Source organism: Ischnura elegans, chromosome 10, assembly GCF_921293095.1.
Source record: "Ischnura elegans chromosome 10, ioIscEleg1.1, whole genome shotgun sequence".
NCBI classification, from domain to species: domain Eukaryota; kingdom Metazoa; phylum Arthropoda; class Insecta; order Odonata; family Coenagrionidae; genus Ischnura; species Ischnura elegans.
The window spans coordinates 105006079-105025989 of record NC_060255.1 but is presented as its reverse complement, the minus strand read 5'-3'; the positions used below and the strand labels follow the sequence as shown (position 1 = coordinate 105025989).

Genomic DNA, 19911 nt, shown 5'->3' with positions numbered 1-19911 from the left:
CTCCCTCAATGATATCATGTTTATGTCGACACCTGTGGCCATAGTGTTTTTGTTGATGTCACACTGGACATGGGACAGCCAAAAATTTAGGCTAGGGGGGGGTTTAGGCGCAACTAATACTTTGGGGTGTTGGGGTATTGCATACCCACCAGGGTAAGTGGGAGTTGCAGGGGCCTTCCTCAAGAAAATTTTTAAGATCAATGGTTCCAAATGGTGAGTTTTACAGCTTTCTGAGGGATATTTGATTAATCCTAAGACTTTTATGTAAGTAACACTAATCCATTAAGTAAAATGGATTAAAGTAAAAAATTTCTCTGAGCTCTTTGGGGGGTTTTAACCCCCAAAACCCCCCCTCGCTGCGCCACTGACACTGGGTTTAGTCACAAGGTGATGGTCACTTTTGTACTAGTTAGGTATACATTCATGTAAGATCTTCGAATTAGACACTTAGCAGATATTCCTAGTGACGAATTGTATTATGGACAGAAAGTTTTCACAAATAACCTGAAATCGCAAATATATTCATTAACTGAATTCGGCAAATGGAAGAGAGAGATACGTTATAAAAAGAAACAAATCTTTTCCGTTCAGCCATTCATACACAAGTTTAAAATATTTATGTTAATGCCCACTTTTCATGAGTTGGTGATGTCATTACGTATGCTATTCAGGTTCATTTACTCATTCAGGGAGAACCTTACATTGATGGATGGACTCATTCAGAAGAGTGTAAACGACAACAAATTACGCAAGGCCCATGCACAAGGCCAAGGAATAGAGAAGAAGAGGTGACCCACTCGGCATGAGTTTGTGACTTCACCAACTTATATAGGGAAGGGTTAAGGCAAGGCGCATAGCCATAAATATGCTTTAGGGGGTCTTGGGGGGTACACGGGTTGCCAATACATATTGGTAATTCATTTTTTTTTTCAATTTCCTCTCATCCGTAAATCATAAATTTTATTAAATACGCTATAAATTCAATTTGCATAACTTTGTTATATTTATAGTCATCATTAGTTTTTATTGAAATTGCCATAGCCATTATGACTTGGTCTTGGTAGGCATTTTGTTTCCAAAATCATCCCGATTTTTCAGATAAAACTTTCAACTCAAGGGCACTTGGCAGTACTGTTAATATTATTTTACTTTCTCCGAAAATTTTGAATCTGACACCTACTGATGCTAGTCCAAAACTTTCAATAGTTGAGAGAGAGAGAGAGTCAGGGGAATGCTCCTGGATAAGCTGTCTATGCACCTGGTTAAGAGCATCCACTTAGTTCACCACAACTGGAGTATTAGAGAAATGGGCGATGGATCGCAAAACAGAAAAAAAAGTCTTTATTCTTCAAACTTTATCACAATCGACAATTTGAAAATTTGGTGAACAAGCCAAGTGTTCCATTAAAAGTCACAGTTCTTGTAATCCGAAGACGTGTAAAAACAGTTCAAAATGCTGAGAGGGCCGTGACTGCAGTGAGAGAAGAGTGGCAATGAAACGCTCTATTTTTATCTCCCTCTCTCTCTCTCTCCCTCAAATGCGTCACGTCATCCAAAAGCATAAAAATGCAACTCCCACAAAATTTCAATGCATGCACAGGTTTCCATAGAAGTAGCTGCCTAAACATGAGACCAATTTATGTGATGGAGACCCAATCATTTCGAGTCTATTAGTTTCCCTAAAAATCTTGAGGTAGTATTTTAATGTAACCGTATTACGAATGCTAAAAGATTATAGCCTCAAAGGTAGTCTTTGATACATTACGTGACGACCTAACTCACCACATATGACAATGGGATGAAGAGAAAAGCAGTTACGCTTGGTTTCAGTCAGTGCATGTGACATGGGGCTTGTTAAAAGTGCTCAAGGCCATGCATTAGAACATGTAATGTGTTTTTGGGAGGAAACATTACTTACACAATATTCAAACTACAAAAACCCATTTCCATGGTTGTAATGCATAGAAAAGGACAGTCAAGTATGACCAAGTCAGATAGAGGTGGTGTGGTTGAAATTACTATATCAATTAGATGAATTAACACTTTGGCAGAAAAATTATTTCGAGGAAAAACCTCAGTTTCTTTTCTTTAGACATTCCTTACGTTGACTGACTCAACTTCTACAGACTACAGTTTTCACAGATTGACCTCAATGTATCAAAGGGATGAATTAACACTTTGGCAGAAAAATTATTTCAATAGAAAACCTCAGGTTCATTTTGTGTAGATATTCCTCACGCCAACTGACTGAACTTGACCAACTGATGCTGCAGCTAGAGAAATTTCACAAAATATGTAGTACATTTCCATTTCGGCTAGTTGTAATTCTGCGGCAACAGGGTCAATTTGAACGAGAGCACCTCATTGGATGAGCAGTTGCCATGGATACAATATAACTATAAATATTCATGCAAATGAATGCCCATATTTAGCACCCCTCCATTCCTCTTTGCAAGAGGGCTTTTCTTCCGCTAAGTATGGGCGTCAGGAACTGCATACTTGATTATGGCAGGTTGACAATAGTTTCACGATTCTGCAGCTGCCACACTTTCCTGCAAAAATAAACACACTCAAATGTAGGGAAATTTGAAACAACCCTTATAGAAATTATCAAACCTTTGTAGTTGTAATCTTGAGTGCCAATCAGCAATAAGGCCTTCATTTGAGGCAGATTATAAAACTGAAGAAATGCAGACATTTGTTTGACACAAAGGCAGGTTTATAGAAAATTAATGATGGTTGGATCAGATACATTGGATCCAATTATCAGCTGATATTGCCCTTATCCCGATACATCAGATCCAAAGTCACGGAAGACAACCAATCTGGATCCAAAATTTTAAATCAAAGCTTCAGTGAATGCAACATTCCATAAGAGAGAGAATTTAAGCTAAGGAAAATTTTAAGGCAAAATACGATAGGTACACTAATACATAGTGTGAATTTTCCCAAGAGATTGAACAACCATAGGAGGAGGCTCAGTGCCACAGGATAATAACCACGTCAAAAGTAACGAAGATGCAGACTTCACAAAACCACTAATCCCCTACCTTGGCCCTCCCTCAGCCCATGCCTCTGATGTTTTTTTTCCTCTCCAAACAGACTATAATTGATTAGCTTTGAAGAAAATACATGTCAAGTGACATGAGAACAACGAAAACTTTACTCATCCCTCCCCCTCGCACCGACTGACCTTTTCCCGCCTACCTGCTTCAAATTCACCGTTTCTGGAAGCAACTGGTAAGTGAGTCACCAATTGGACCCATTAATGTCTAAGGGGGCCTTCACAGTTCGGCGTTGCCTTGACATCATGGCTTGTGAGCCAATCAGATCCTGCCTTGGAGAATTGGTGATGTCATGTCGCCGATAGCCTTTAGCAATAGGATGACATGCACGAGATTCAAAAAAGAATGAGACCAGGCAAGATCCACTTCCGATGGTACCTATTTCTGTTTTTTAAGCTCTAATTCAAGAGAATCGTCGAAATGAAATGTTTTTTTTTATGTTGGAAAGACGCTTCCTAATGAAGTTAATACAGACCTCCAAATTTTGGTTGTAATAAGAAGAGTCTTCTGTATACTGTTTCCTTTGCTTTCCATGATGCAATTTTTAAATGCCTTACATGTGTGTGTAGTGCAGCATTCACATAGGAAAAATGTTATTTTGTTATTTCAGATGATGATACTACTATGATAACGTGAGTGGGTCAAAGGTGAAGCCTATGCTAAGTAATATTTGATCGAACATTCCAAAATATACTTCATTGAGAGTTTTTATACGTACCAAATAAATTCAAAACAAGATGACATCATAGCTTTCACTACACTCTGTAATCTATTTCAAGTTTTCCTTATCATCACTGATCAAAGATAACAACAACAGTTCATCTTAAGGCTTTACCTTGGAATTTTTTGAATGTCGATCGCTTTCTGGCGAGCAGTTCATTGGCTCCAGGTTCCAACCGCCTTCCCCGTCAAACTGCAACTTGTGGGTGTGGAATTTCCTGAAATGAATCATCAGCGCTAATGGTCAACCCATATTGATGGGACATAGTAGGATGAGGACTCAATTATTTTCAGGTTATCCTTTTTTATTGCGTCTCTCTGGACTGAAGTGACAACAATTCAATAAGCAAAACAAATAGCATGAATGTCACTGCTGTGACAAACACACATGAATGAACCCATTCACTTAACAATTGCATATGTAGTCCTTACTTTTAGAGTAAATGTGGTCCACGGTGACAGTAAATTATATTATAATTATAATTCATAGCATTTCAAGCTTGAATTATAAAACAATATGCAGTCAGTTAACTCTTTTAATATTAACATAGAAAAAGATATCTTTGGACTCTACCACTGACAACATCGATTGGGCACCTCACACACAAATTGTTATCAACAAAATTTCTGTGAGCGCATTCACCAACAGATTGTTTCTTACAGTGTCAAATGGTTTTCTACATTTAAGCAAAAATCCATCACCATATTTCGTAAGGCACCCTGTTTAGGGGCTCCTCCTCTGCTACTTATTGTCAGCTCAATCATCAAGTCCCCAGTCACATTCCCGGTAAAACTTTCTTTGCTTAATCCCAAATCCTCACTATTCCACCTTCATGTCTACATGTGCCTGCTTCGTTAAAGCACACCTCTCCAAATTGCCAACTAATTCTACCAACCTGTTCAAGAAATACATAATATCCATTGCAATCAATACTCTAGCCCTCTCTGACTAAAAGGTCCTACCCTCCATCCTACACAAAAAAATCCCATAGAAATAAAAATAGCTACTTAAAGCTTAAAAATTGAAGCTTAAAAAAATTTCTAACTATTTTTTTCAACTTATAATTAATCGTAGAGGGCGTAACTTGGTGGAAATCCATAATAGCACGAATACAAGGATCAAGAACTTTGCTATTTCCACATAATATATTATGTGTAAATATTTATGTATAACATATCATGTGGAAATAGCAAAGTTCTTGATCCTTGTATTCGTGCTATTTTTTTCAACGTTCAAATATCTTTAGCCAAAAAAAGTTCAAACTTCACAAAAGCTCAAAAAAATGTTATTGTGGTGATTTAGAATATTTAAAGGATACTTTTTAATCTACATTTGTACTGGTTGCTGCTTATGGGCATGTAGTGATCCGGAAATGGAAGATTTCCATTTCCAAATATGTATAAATATGTTGTTGTGTGACATCTCAGAATAGCCAGCTATGACAAACTATGCCTCGGGATTTGCGCCTTTTCACTTTCTAGAATGCCTAACCTTTCTCTTCCCCTTCATTTCCCCTTCCTCTTGGACGAAAACATCCTGGTTCCACTTCCCTATATAATGGCACGGTGTAGATGCAATTGGTACTCAACACGGACGCACTCAGGAACTCACAGTTGGAGTCGAAGCACGGACCGTATGGCCCGTGCGACCTAAGCGCCTCGCTATCCACCTGTGCCATCACCAGCAGCTCCTTTCCTTCCCGAGACTTTGGTAATGTTCTACATTATGGCTATTCTGGACGCACAAATTCACTCTTACTTCATGCCTTTTGCTTGAATTGATTTGGGAATTGGGTTTAATGGAAATAAACTTTGGGTTAAAAACTTTAAATACTTGTGTGTGATTATTCGTTTCCCGACACCAAGGGCAAGAACCCACACATAATTCGAGGTGTGCGACCCGCGACTTTTCGAGGTGGCAGGCCGTGCGAACCCTTACAGGCACATCATGTAGCCTACTTAATTTTCTTTATCTTTAATTAACCTCATTATACTTATGTAAAATTGTGAGCTCTGATGGTCATTTCCTCATACATGTATGTACAGGATAATACATACATATTTAATTTATCTTGGCTTTAGCCATGCATATGTATGTATTGTCAATGGTGATATAAATTTATTGTAATCATTTACAAACGGCTGAAACATGGTGCTACTGCTCATACCAGGGAAAGAGAATTTTGAAATCTTAAACGAAAGACTTTTGAACATGATTGATGTTGGTTGATTACTTGGAGGAGGCTACCGACAGCTGAGGTCATTCATGCCATTGGGAGAGGGTAGGGAAGATAAGATGGAGAGAAACCCAGCTTTCACATTGCGTAGCTTGCTCTTAACAAAAGGTGGCAATGCATCATGGATTAACGTCTCCTCTGACAGACAACATATTGACTAGAAGTGACCTCCACAAAGCAACCATGCATGAATTGAGCCGTCTTTGAAAAACCTGCACCACTGCCTGGATTTGAGCACAGGCCTTCCAAAATTGTTCCCTATTTTCCCAAAGCCACTGGTATGAGTCCAACTCACAACCAACCTTTGGGTTGAAACGGTGAGCAAGTGAATAGCTACTATGTATATACAAATTAGTGTCAACCAAGTACTCACCATAGAGACGGCCTGTGGGTGATGGTGAGCAACGTAATGCCGACATCTTTGGCACTCTGGTAAATAGCACTCTCAACGTCAATACTAACGGCACTCGTGCACTCATCCAGTAAGGCAAATCGTGGCCTTTGGAGAAAAGAAACAAAAGTTGTTCCAGCATGAGACAACAAATTAAAGTGATTCATGAACAACAATCAAAATACTTATGTACTCTGATATCACATGACAATAACAATAAATAATTATTTTATGAATCCAAAGAATTCATACAGCATGGAGCCTTGATTAAATACTTATGGAAGTAACTGTAGATAACCCAGAAGAATAACCCTTGAATGTCACACCTTTAAAATTCATTTCTAAACTTCATCATTTAGAAATAGGTTATGTTCACAAATAAACATAACCAGGGACACTATTTAAAAGTAGAGAACACATACATGTAAATTGATATCACAATCAAAGGAAAACGTCCCCCATTGGGACTTGGCCTGGTAAAAAACCAAGGCTGGACATTAGGCCGGCCCTTATTTTTCTGAATTGCGAAAAGTTATGTTTTCCTAGTCTCAAAATGATCCAAATGAAGTTTATATTCACATGTAAAAATTTGGTTACTTTAAAATAAGGGCAACCCGTGCCCCAAGGGCCCTAAGTACTGAGGACCCTTAACACGTTCGCGGCTACCGTGAAATTGCCGTTTCTTCCCCGTGGGCGTCAATTTTCGTAAAAATTAAATCGATCCAATCATGTAGAAATTAATGCACACATCTTTGGTATAGTTGAAAATGATGAATTGCAATAAATTTTGGAAAACCTATGCACCGATATTTAGTAATTAATTAATCCCCTTTTGCGTATGCAACCACGCATTGCACGTTTTTTTTTTCTTCTGTATTTATTTATTGTCACCTAAAATACATTCAAAACGTACAAAATGGAAACAATGAAATAATTTATACCCTTACTATTATTATAAGCTCAGAATGCAATATTTAGCTATTAATTAATCCCTTTTTGCACATGCAACAACGTATTACACGTTTTATTTTCTTCGATATTTATTTACTGTCACGTAAATACCTTCAAAATGAACAAATAAGACGTGCTTTTAGATATGAAAACGATGAAATAATTTATTTACTCTTCTTATAAGCCCAGAATGGAAGCATTCAGTTATAAGTATCGGAAAAAGTTCGGTATTTCATAGTTTTTTTTGCAACTGTTTCGAATTTATCTTCTGAGCCTTCATTACACTCTTTCTATTTCGCTGTGATGCCTTGCTTCGGTTTTATTGCTTTGGAAACAAAATCCAGCGGGAGGAAATCATACATCTCGTTCTTACTGTCATTGTTAGAGGTTGTATGCTTTCAGAAAGTCGCGAAAATGATTATCCCCAAAAGAACCGGGAAAACCTCTACCTTTTTGACGCTGGCGACCGACCGCTCAGTCCGTAGCACCCGATGCGAAAAAATGGCTTTCCCCTTCTCTCGCCTTTCGGGGTGGACGTTCCATGGGATTTTGTAGACTCAAGACGGGCCTAACTGCACTTGTCCGGCGCTTAGAAAAGGCTAGGGCTGACGATATTCCGCACCCAACCTCACGCCTCCCAGGAGAGGGGTGGTGGTTGGGGCGGAACCTTTGAATCTATTATTTCCATAGTCTACGGATAAGACCAAATTATTATTGCCATAGGTGAAGCTTTGCTTACAGTTTTATTGCAGGCAGACCCACTCGTGGGAGCAGTTATTATCGTAAGCTTACCCACAATTGGGTGTTGCAAGTAACCCTAGTAGGAGGCTAATCCCCCGACAATTTCGTTTTTGACTAATCTTGTGCGGCATCGCTTCTCACATAGTGGCCTTGTCGCAACAACGCAATCCACACGTCGAGTTTCAAATTACTCGAGCCGAGCGGAGGGCCTTACATGTACAATGGTGACAAAATTTTCCTTGCAGTGAGAGAAGAACTTTCAGTCTTGGCTAATAAACGAGTGCCACTAGATATACGAGTCTAATTACCTTGTCTTTTTGTGGAGCAGTGATTTTTGTGTTACTAGTGGCAAAGAAAAATTAGAGGAGATGGCTGACTCAGATGCATCTCAATTTAGTCTGACTCCGATGATTCATACATTCCATCCGATTTCGAAGAAGACAGTGTATCTTCATACTCAAAGGACGAAATTGGAGAAGATTCACATGAAGAGGAAGAGCATGTCGCGTTATCAAGCTCCGATGAATGGGGAGACTGCACCAATCGTACAAATGGTACCTTGGAGAGGTCGATTATATTTTAGGCAGTACCTTCCTGGAAAGTCTCATAAATATGGAATAAAATGCTACAAACTGTATAGCCCTGACTCATTCACGCATAGTTTGCAAGTGTACTCTGGGAAAAGTGAAGTGCCAAACACGAAGGAGAAGGTTGGACATGGACAATAAGTTGTACTGCAACTGCAACTGATGGAGGGACTTTTAGATGCTGAGCGGACATTGTGCATTGATAATTTTTATACAAGTATGGGCCTAGCTGAAGAAGACCTTTTGGGTAGGGAGACCTATGTTTGTGGAACAATGCGGGCGAATCGGAAAGGTAATCCACCAGAGGTTCGTCAAAAAAAGTTGAAAAGGGGGGAAATCATTGCAAGGCAAAATGGAAAAGGTGTTAGAATGATGAAATGGCAGGACAAAAGACCAGTTATGATGATATCCTCTAATCCCGACCTTGGTGAGATTTTGCAACCAACCACGTCGAAATCTAAGCGAGGGGAAATAATGAAACCAAAAGCCATCATAGTCTACAATATCGCGAAAAAGGGGGTAGACATTTACGACCAAATGTCTGCTTATTATAGTTGCATCAGACGATCTCTCAAGTGGTATAAGAAACTGGCATTAGAACTGCTTCTTGGGACATGCATGATGAATTCATGGGTTTTATATAATAATTATGGCCAAAATAAAAAAATGGAAATGCTGAATTTTCGACAGAAAGTCATTTTTGGATTATTGAAAGAAGATGTCGTCTTTAGCGATGTGGCTGGGGGAGGTGTTCCAGCTTCGAAGAAGTGGAAGTCCTTACACAACCTAAGTAAATATGAAGGTACTGCAAGGATAAGTAGGAAGAGATGCCTCAATTGTTACGAGAGAATACGTAAAGAAAAGGGAACGAAAGAGGCAAGCAAGAGGGCAAAAAAAGTGAACACATTTTGTGAGGAATGTGATGGACACCCTACAATGTGCTTGGATTGTTTCAACAAAATTCACCATTGACATTGTCAAAGAAAATAAGTGAATATATTGAAAATAATGTAAACAAGTGATTATATTGAAAATAGTTTGAAATTATATTTGAGATTCGGCAAGTTTTCGTTGTGCTCATTTGTATTCCCCATTTAGAAAATTGTTTCCATTGACCCAATTAGGATATCCAAACTAAAAATGACATTTATTATAGTTTTGAAATGTTTTCTCCATTTTTGTTTTCGATATAAATAATATTTTCGGTGTGTGCTACCCTCTAAATATCTAGGGAATGGGGACATCTTCGATATGTGAAAGCCATGTAATTGAAACGGATAGTGTAGTAGTATTTCAACGTGTAATCAAGGAAGGAAATCGTCCTTCCTGTAGGGCCATCTTATAGTCTTTTTGAAAACGAAAAAAGCATTTCTAGCGATGCATAATGCCACGTAAATAGTAGGAATATTTTAGTTAACCTATCTTCGTCGTAAAATGTAAATAAAGCCAAACCAACTTGATTTATATTCAATATACTTTTGATAGACGATGCAAAACATAAAATCTACGTCTAGAGATTGCCGTGTCATAGAAAAAATGGCTCAATAACGAATCAACTATATGTAGCTCTCGTCTACCTTCAATATTCTTTATTTTCTTTTATTACTGAATAAACTTCATAAAACTGCCTGTGGAATTGATATGAATGAGAACTTCCTACGTGACACAACAAGAATTTTTTAAAACCCCTATAATCGACGGATAGGCAACCCGCAATGCAAGAATTACGTATTTCATAAAATTATGGAAGTTGATTACCGATGATCGAGTTCATTTGAATGTCTTTCCGATTAGTTAAACTAAAATTGAAAATATTTCATGCACAAATGCAAATACAACATCAAATAATGAATCTTTACATCATTGCCCGTCATTTTACTTGCTACCTTTTTCTAGGCAAAAAGTTCGGTTTGGCATCAGTAAAAAGTTTACTAAAAACACCTTCATGGGCGATGAAGAACGTAATAAGTCCGTCCTCATGGGCGTACGTTGCCAGAAGCTCCTTTAATTCGCATGGGAAACGTGACCACCGGTGGGTCATGCCGCCCATAGAGCTTAGAAACGCATGACCCACCGGTGGGTCATGCCGCCCACGGGGATAGACCAGCCATGACCCACCGGTGGGTCATGCCGCCCTGAACGTGTTAATTGAGTTTTTTGGAGCAGAAAAAGTGCTATCCCTACGTAAAACGTTAAAGTAAAGCCCTATAGGGCTGATTTTCTGTTTGTTTTGATCTATCTCTAAGTGTTTAAGAGATATCGTCCGTCGTAATGCAATCCACCCCCCAGGGCACTACCCCGCACCACGGCACGGGTTGCCGTTATTTTAAAGTAACCAAATTTTTACATGTGAATATAAACTTCATTTGGATCATTTTGAGACTAGGAAAACATAACTTTTCGCAATTCTGAAAAACAAGGGCCGGCCTACTGGACATTTTTCATTATTTTCTTTACTCATACACAGTTTTTCAAAGCCATTCATGAATCTGGTAACGCATTATAGATTTTGAGCCCATTATTGATTTTGGACGTTAAGAGGACATGAGGATAGTGCAATGTCAGCATCCTTTCAAATGCTGCCGTGAGACAAGAACAAGATGAGGGTGCACCACAATGAATGCCTTGATTGGTGGATAGGGGGTGTACGAGCAGAACGCAAACATATTTTGAGCCATTTTCTACCCCCCCCTCCTAGCAAGCAAAAATAAGTACAGTGGAACTTGGTTAGTACGTTCCTCGTTAGTACGTTTTCCTCCTTAGTACGTCGATTTCTCTCGGTCCCGGTACCATCCGAACAAAATACAGGTAAAAGTATTTGGTTAGTACGTTTGAAAAAATTGCGCTTTCCTGGTTAGTACGCTCAATTGCTTGCCGTGACGCAACCCGCAATTCGTTCTCTATTATCTTCTTTAGGGTCGTAAACCTCCGAATTCATGATTTAATTTATTATTATTAGCCATTGACATTCTTGCATTCATTCCACATCCCTTTCTTCGACTGTGATTTATCCAAACGCATTTCTAAATTCTAGTGACGTGATGAATAATAAAATGCCGCCATTTATCAGGAATGTCTGACTAACTAATCTGCAGCCAACGAGAAGCCTCGATTTTCCCCACCCCGAGCTCCTCACCTTCTATTGCCTCTGCAGTGCCCACTGCGCACAAATTTCGCGAGTGGGCAATTGTTGCTATTGCATGAGTTGTCATGATGAAGAAATGAGTCTTATCCAAATCCCACTTTATCTTAAGCAGTACTGCATAAACTCGACGTCTAGGCGGTTTAGGCTCTGCAGTACGTGCGTATTTACTTGACTACTGCTGCGGGAACAGACGATGCTCTGGATCTCCACGCGAAGCTTAGCTTAAAAATACTTGATTTCGGCACGAAAGCAGACGACATTAGACTTTTTAAAGAGTATATTTAAACTGTATAATAAAAAATCTTCTTGTAACTACGTCGTAATCTAATAATTTTGCGTGTTATTAATCGCTATACCGATCGATATGATTTCATTCAAGAAGCGAATGTGCACGGCTGCCGCCGTAGTTAAAGGTTGATATAATTTTGTCCAATTTTAATGATGTTTAAAAACAACCCGTTGACATACTCAGGGTTGTTGCTATATTCTCCGAGTATGCTGCGACAAAAAAGGAATGACTTAGCTTTACTTGCCCTCTTTCTATAAATATATATAGGATTAATCACGGAAGATAGACGCCGTTTTCATGTAATTGTCTTCGGGAAATCTACGAAACATTGTGATTTTTATTCACATGGTATTGTTTTTCGATGTAGCGCTCATTTTAAAGGTGAAAAGAGTTCAGGAAGGCGACCGTACGAGAACTACCGATAGTAGATGTAATTATGACGACTTTTCCACAGATTGCAATTACCCCGACTGCTATTATTTACTTTCCTCGTTAGCACGTTTTCCTGGTTAGTACGTTCATTTTTTGTGGTCCCTTCAGAAACGTACTAAACAAGTTCCACTGTACATACTTTCCAAACTCATCCACCTGCTTGTGCACCTCACATTAGATTTTTAGATTTATTTCATTTCCTCCATATTACGAAAACCAAGTATTTTATACTATTTTTGAAGTGTTTCTTTAGCAATATGACATGAGTACTACAAAAATGCACACTATTTCAATACTTAGGTAGTATTTATAACTAAATTAAATTCATTAACCGACTTAACAAATGAATATTTATTAATAACTTAATGCTATACACGTATGTACTATTTGGGTCATACTTGTAGTGTATAAATTAATTATTTCAAGCAAAAAGCCATCCAACATGCTCTACTATACCACTACTGCTTTCATCACAATTAAAAGTAAGACCTATGCATCTTACATAAGGCATGCAGTGACAACACCAATTGTTTGCAACAGTTAGCAAACTCGTAACACCATCCCCAAGAAGTGCACGTGGAACACTTGATAACGTCCCCTGATTGAGTTGAGAGAGGAAGATTAGTGGTTACCTGTGGTAAAAGAGTCGTGCCATGCCCATGCGCTGCTTCTCGCCGCCCGACAGCACGTCCCTCCAGTCTGCCTCCGCATCCCACCCTCCCTCCCGCGCCACTATGTGGTTCAGCGACACTTTGCCCAGGTACACCTCCAAGTCCTCATCCGTCAACCCTTTCTCCCTCATGTCCGCAACCGTGTCCGGATAGATCACTTGCTCACGCAGATTGCCAAGGGAAAGGTACGGCCTGCGTGCATACAACAACACTCATGATTTCAACATGTTTAGAGGGCAGGACAATCTATAAAAAATTTGGGATTTTCCCAATAAAAGCAGGCCCCAAAAGCCATGCTGCACCTCTTACTCAAGGCAGACCCTTACTCCACCCTACATCCTCAGATGAGCTTCATTTAAGAGTACATAATAATATTACGGTGGAGTCTCGGTGATTCAAATTAATTGAGAGCAAACCCTGTTCCGATAATAGTAAAAAAATCGGTTGGAAAGGGAAGAGCGAATGAGAAGCGTACGCAGTGCAGAGGACCACGCAACTGGAGAGACTGTTCCGCACCCAGCGCCTTCTTTGAAGCACCACACTCACGCTGACTCAGAGGTGTTGGCCACCTGGCGTGTTCAGCTGTCGACACTCCACATTAGGGTGTCATCCGTTGTAACAGTGCACATATATTTTCTTTTTTTGAGAGAGTATTTGCGTTTTAAAGTGCGGCTGATACGGCTCGAAAGTGTAAGCACAGAATCCTGATGCTAGAATCCTAAACTAGACGCTTTACAGCATTTATACAATTGAAAAAGGGTATATAATTTGGTTAAATGTTGGTAAAACTAGTTTGCAATTGGTGAAAACACTGTGCAAAGCTGGAGCAATACTGAGCTACTCCTTCTAGCAAGACTACTGAGAATAGACAAAGTGAGGCAGTCTTCATACAAAAAAGGTTGATGAAGCATCTTGTGATTGGTTCACCCAGGACAATGAGAGGGGAACTCCTTTCAGCAAAAGCGAAATTGAAGCATCATTTTTACAAACAAATGTTACCCCTTTACCAATGCAGCCTATGGATCAGAATTTTAGCCAACCAACAAAAACCAACAAAAACCAACAGGTATTCGAGTGTAAGGGACTGCGAATGGCATACATGGCCTAACTTGGCCAATCTAACAACAGTAAAACTTTGATTTTACGCAGTTGGAGGGACCAAAGTATGCGCACTGTGTAAAATCAAGATTTGTATTGAGGAGGAGTATACTTTATAGGATAACACTTGCACTTTATTATTAGAACACTTAGTCATATACATTTATAAGTCTCTGATAGTGTGTAAAAAAAATCTCTGATGGTAGTGTAAAAAAATTAATTTTTTTAATGAAATCACTCATTTTGGGTGAAAAATCTTTCATTTTACTTTGTGGCAAACTCTTCTCAAATATTTTATTTGCAACTGCCTCTAATGCATTAATGTTTTTAATATGGCCTTCACCAATCTCTGAATGTATGTAACAAAAACTGTGCAAATGCCTCAAGGTTTTTCTAATATCACTACAGGAAGGATGAACAGCCACTGCATCACTGTCATCCATCGCATCACTCTCTGCCTCTGCCTTTCGCAAATCCATTTTGAAAAATGTGAAAACAACACTTATATGTATGAATCTGAGAACAACCAACTGCTTCGATTTTAATTATTAATATGGATTTTCAGACAATAAACTCAAGGCACAAATCAAACATAAAAAGAAAATTGAAATGCCCAACTGTTCAGGCATGAAAGGCAGGCAAGTTTTTTCCAATGTATGCTTTTGATTTTCGACAATAATTAATGATTGATAAGTCACGTTGCGGCTGTGTCTTCGTTACTAGAATGGTCGTCTATTGGTAGATTTGAGCACAGATATTATAATCCGAGCTACCAGGAGAGTAAAACAAAGAAAGAGCAAAAAGTGCTATCGCTGTCTATATGGGCCTTTTGTGATTATGTTTCAAAAGTATGTAGTTACTCACACACAGCGATTACTTTGTATCTCTGTGTTTTTGCTATCCTGCTACGACTAATTTGAACCAAGAGCGATATTCACATCTGTAAAAGAGGCTGAAAAAATACTGAGAGGCCGCAGTGGGAAGTAATAATTAGATTTGAAATGCTTTCGGTTCCACGCTCAACTGCACGACATCATGTCAACCACTCCCCTATTCACTTTGCATCTAAATGAGGTGAGTAAAAAACATAACTTCATATTACTCCAGTTAGGATTTTCCAAACCTGACCATGAAAACGATATACAGCTGCATCATTCCGTATGCACTCCTGGCAGAGGACAAAAGTCGACCTTGGATTGCCTCGAAAGTTTCTTACATCATTACCATCTAGCAGAGACTATATGAACTGTTGCAGGGCTCCGATGACCTTGGAGCCCTGACTACACAATCATACGTGATTACTACCTATATGGAGCACATGAAGTAATTACGTGAGAACATGATTTGTAAATTTAAAACACCATTATCAATCTAGCTTTGTTCGACTTTGTCTTATCTTAATCAATTTTCATACCCAGTTCAATGTTACGAGTGAGATTCGTCAGCACTTCAGTTTTTCTGACCCTTTGAAAAGTATCACACATAACTTTAGAAAATAGAGCGATGAAAATGAAACCCATGGTCAACAACCACGAGCAAGATGTCCAAGGGAAATGAGATGACCCCCATAGCCCTGAAATTTTGAATCCTCACGCCTGTGACTAAGTCTATGTGAGTCTATACAAGTGCTAAGGGGTGAACTCTACCCTCACCTATTTAAACCAACCCTCGGGTTGAATGAATGAGTGAGAGTGATGCATTGAAAAATGATTTTTTTTTAAACGATGCAGGGTGTATGAATGGAGGAATGAGCGCACACCTTTGAGGGATGTAGAACATGGAGCAGTCGGGTGGTTTGATGAGCGTGCCGCCGTACACGGGCCACAGTCCGCTGAGTATCCTGAAGAGGGAGGACTTGCCGCATCCGTTGGGGCCCGTGATGAGAAGGTGCATGCCTGGGGAGACCTTGAGGCTGAGCGAGGAGACGACGACGTCACAATTGGGCGTCACAATCGGCACCTTCTCCAGCACAATAGCGCCACCTATGCTCGCCACCTCCACCCTCCCTGCAATGCACGATTACAAAATATATGTCAGAACAATAGTTGCAGGCATCACTTGGAAGAGGTTTTAAATGCTCACGGAATGGATTTTGGAGGAGGCAACTGACACTGGAGATCATTTTCACGATGAGGGAATGGTAGGGAAGAAAGAAACATGGCTGCAGAATTATCATCCCTTCAGCAAAAGGCACCACCACGGCTCAACGTCCCATATACAGGACAGAGTGCTGCATTTGAAGTGCCTTCCAAAAAATACTGATGGAGAGATCAGGCTTTCTATGAAAGATCTCCACCACTGCCAGTACATACATATTTGACCCTGAGCCCACATTGTAGGAAGCCAAAACTGTAGATACCACACCAACCTGAAACCCATAAATCTTCTTCACTCTTTCGTGCCGGACGTCGGGAGGAGCCGACGGGTATTTTCATACGCAGAAAACCTGACGTTGGGTATACATAACTGTAGCGGATTTTTCAACGCATATGACTGGACGTCGGCTCTGGCCAACGCGAGGGAAGGGAAGTGACTGCTGAGGCAGCAATTGTCAGATGCATTCAGACCCGGCCTGAGACCCAGCTTAGCGAGTCCTTAGGGCCACTCCTAGGCAATAAAGCCCGACCCTCGCACTCATTTATGACCATCCTCACCGCAGGAATCCGTTGCATAGTAGTTACGTTTTCAACAGTTTTTCCAGAGATATGTTTTATTGCATCGACTCATTTGAAGACATCCATAGAGACCAATGGTAAGCAATGGAAATGTTACAATGTTGGCTAGAGCGACAAACTGACAAACTCTTAAATGTGCAAGTTAGCGAGTAACTCTCAAAAGAAAAAAAAACATGGAAGCCATGCCATCAGAAAGTAATATATGCGTATTTCACTCTCTTTTCACTTTTTGCCCTTAAATACGCAGCAGACCATTTCGGTTTTGGGCCCCAAATCCAAATCCTCGCCACCGTTTCAAGCCAATTCCAAAGTACCAACTTTGTGCGACTGGTTCTTAATACCGGTTCCACAACCAAAAACCAGCAGTACCGAGAACGGCATACAGGAACCAACCCATCTCTAAAAAAAAACTAACGTCATCTTACCTTTGACAAGAGGCTGACCATCTAGTCCAAAGTGTAAATTAAATTTTTCACTTGGAGGACACAAAATTCCTTCATTGTGAATGGCATATCTCCCACAAACTTAATGTCCACCTCTGACAGAACTACAATAACCCCTTGATTCAAATTGCAATTGCACAAGAGAATGAGCCAATGTCTCCTCACCTTTGATGACAGGCTGGCCATCTGGTCCAAATTGCAAACCGGCCGCTTGGACGGAGCGGCTCTTCTTCGACTCATCGTCCCACGAATCGGCATCCTTCCCCCCTCCCACCACTATGCGCTTGTACTTGCCCTTGCTCACCTCCTCAAACACGTCCAACATCTCGCCAACGCGGGCCGTGTAGCCAGCCAGCTCAACCACTTCCTACAACAATACAGCAGAAATTTGAATTATGGAGATGAGAGAGATTAAAACATTCAACCAAATCCTAACCATGCATGTTCTACAAAGATGACTGAGACTTTGCTATTCAAGATATTAGGCTGGGTCTACACTTTGAAGTGCTAGTCATAGTAGCAATTTATTGATTACTCTGGTCACAAGCCCTTAAGAGCAAGATTACAGTAATGAACCTTTAATATCATACGTATGCATAGTAATAGATAAAAAATTCACCATTTACAATCACATAATTTTCATTTATGATACATATTAGCATAGTAATGATTGATATTAAAAATCCTAGCAATATTTATCTAGTTGTTATATAACAGCAAAAGGGCTGAAATAAAGTTAGAAAGGTTACCACAAAGAAATTGCAGCATTTGGAGATATGGTGCACAAGAAAGTATAGCCTTAAAGAATAGTAGGGGGATTGTGATTGAAAGCCCCAAGTGTGCCTCAGTGCTTTGTGACGGCAGAAAAACAATAGAAAAGGGCAGTGGAAAAAAGATAAACACTTTCATCACATACTAGAAAACATATGTACATATGTACTTGAATTTAAGCTTGTGTCTGCTTCCTCGCAAGTTAGAGATTTACAAAAAGTCAGGAGGCTGGCTTGTCCTTGCCTTTCTGGTTAAATCAACATTTGCCACCAACAATGTATCCATAATCTTTTGATTCCTTGAGTTCAAAGTTGAACTGCTTTAACTTCACTTACAAAGTGGATCAACACTCAAGGGTCCATACCAACTTTCCGTTTTCGATTTCCATGATTTTTCCCTGATTTCCAGTCCAAAATTATTTATTCCCCTGACCAACGTAAACCAATGGAAAAGGACTTGTACATGGGGACATTCAGTAGAAAAATTGCGAAAATGTAATCGAGAAAAAATTGCTTTCTACTGGATTGTAATATTTAGCAGTCAAATTAAAAAGAAAACAATAGGAAAAATCTAAATAGTCTTTGCATAAAAATCTGAGGTAGCTAACTATCTCACTAACTATCACAAAAAAATGAAACTTATCCTTGTCTTGAATTTATAGCAGCACTCTGGTCATCGTCATTGTACTCTCATTTCCGTAGCCTTCTTAGTCACTAACATTGCCCCCTTGGCCTTCTCAAGCCAGCAAATTTGGAGACAATGACCTCAACTTTGTCTTATTCCCTCTCTTTTTCTGAACACAATCAAATCAAAATGCCCACCTCAATGCAGCAATGATCCATGCCCTCAACTTATCTTTTCATCTCTTCCAGAATTTTTCCCTGACCATCACCCAATTTCCCCAACTTTCAAAGCCCATTATATTTATTTCTCTGACTTTTTCCCTGACTGGTATAAACCCTTAGATTGACCACAATGGATTCATACACTCTCTTTAGTGCTTCACAGTCACTCTCCACAAGTATGAGACACTCGCAACAGTTGGGAATGTGTGGTTGCTGGTTGAAAGCAGTCAACTTCGACCTGTGAAGATGCAATTTTAGATTGAGAAGGGGAATTTTGAGATTAGGCTGTCGCTTTAAAACTTTGCTTAAGCCAACAACAAGTAGTTCCAAGCAAATATTAATCTTAATTTCTAATGATGGGTAAAACTTGTGTTGAAATTTTAATTTATGTGTATTGCATAATGGTTAGAGGCCCGTGAAAGTAGTTTTATTTTTTGATAAAATTCGTTTTAAAACCATTTGATTTTGGTGTTATAGAAAATCTTGGCAGTGTTATTATGATGCTACAATTTTCCCACGTTTATAGGCATTTTAATATTTTATGGTACACATTTCATGAATGTTTATACTTTTATTAAGTATTCTATAAAACATTTAAAACAATTTCGACTGTACAAAATTTCTGATAAAACTATGTAAATGAAAGAAATGGTTAAACTTATACTGGTTCAGGGTATATGAATGATTCAAGTATGTAGTCTTGGTGAATACGATCAGCAAACGGCAAATCCCCACCACCACATATGTGTATACTTCAAGAGCCATTCCAGAATTTTTGGATTGTCGAGTTTCTCTACACTAAATAAAGCCTTTAAAAATGCTTCTGTGGTGGCAACAACAAGCTCCTCCT

At 39.3% G+C, this 19911-nt stretch overlaps 1 protein-coding gene across 2 annotated transcripts in view; it reads right to left on the bottom strand.

Moving 5' to 3' along the window:
- Positions 1–337: 337 nt before the first annotated feature.
- The window catches only part of LOC124166625 (ATP-binding cassette sub-family D member), a 31514-nt gene continuing 11940 nt past the window's right edge, over positions 338–19911 (bottom strand). For both annotated transcript variants that reach the window (XM_046544238.1, XM_046544239.1), the window contains exons 6-11: positions 17611–17812; positions 16087–16333; positions 13191–13421; positions 6396–6521; positions 3901–4003; positions 338–2552 (exon numbers count right to left, since the gene is read on the bottom strand). In XM_046544238.1, coding sequence (XP_046400194.1) covers positions 2526–2552; positions 3901–4003; positions 6396–6521; positions 13191–13421; positions 16087–16333; positions 17611–17812 — 936 coding nt within the window. In that variant the 3' untranslated portion in view covers positions 338–2525. The remainder of the gene's footprint in view (positions 2553–3900; positions 4004–6395; positions 6522–13190; positions 13422–16086; positions 16334–17610; positions 17813–19911) is intronic.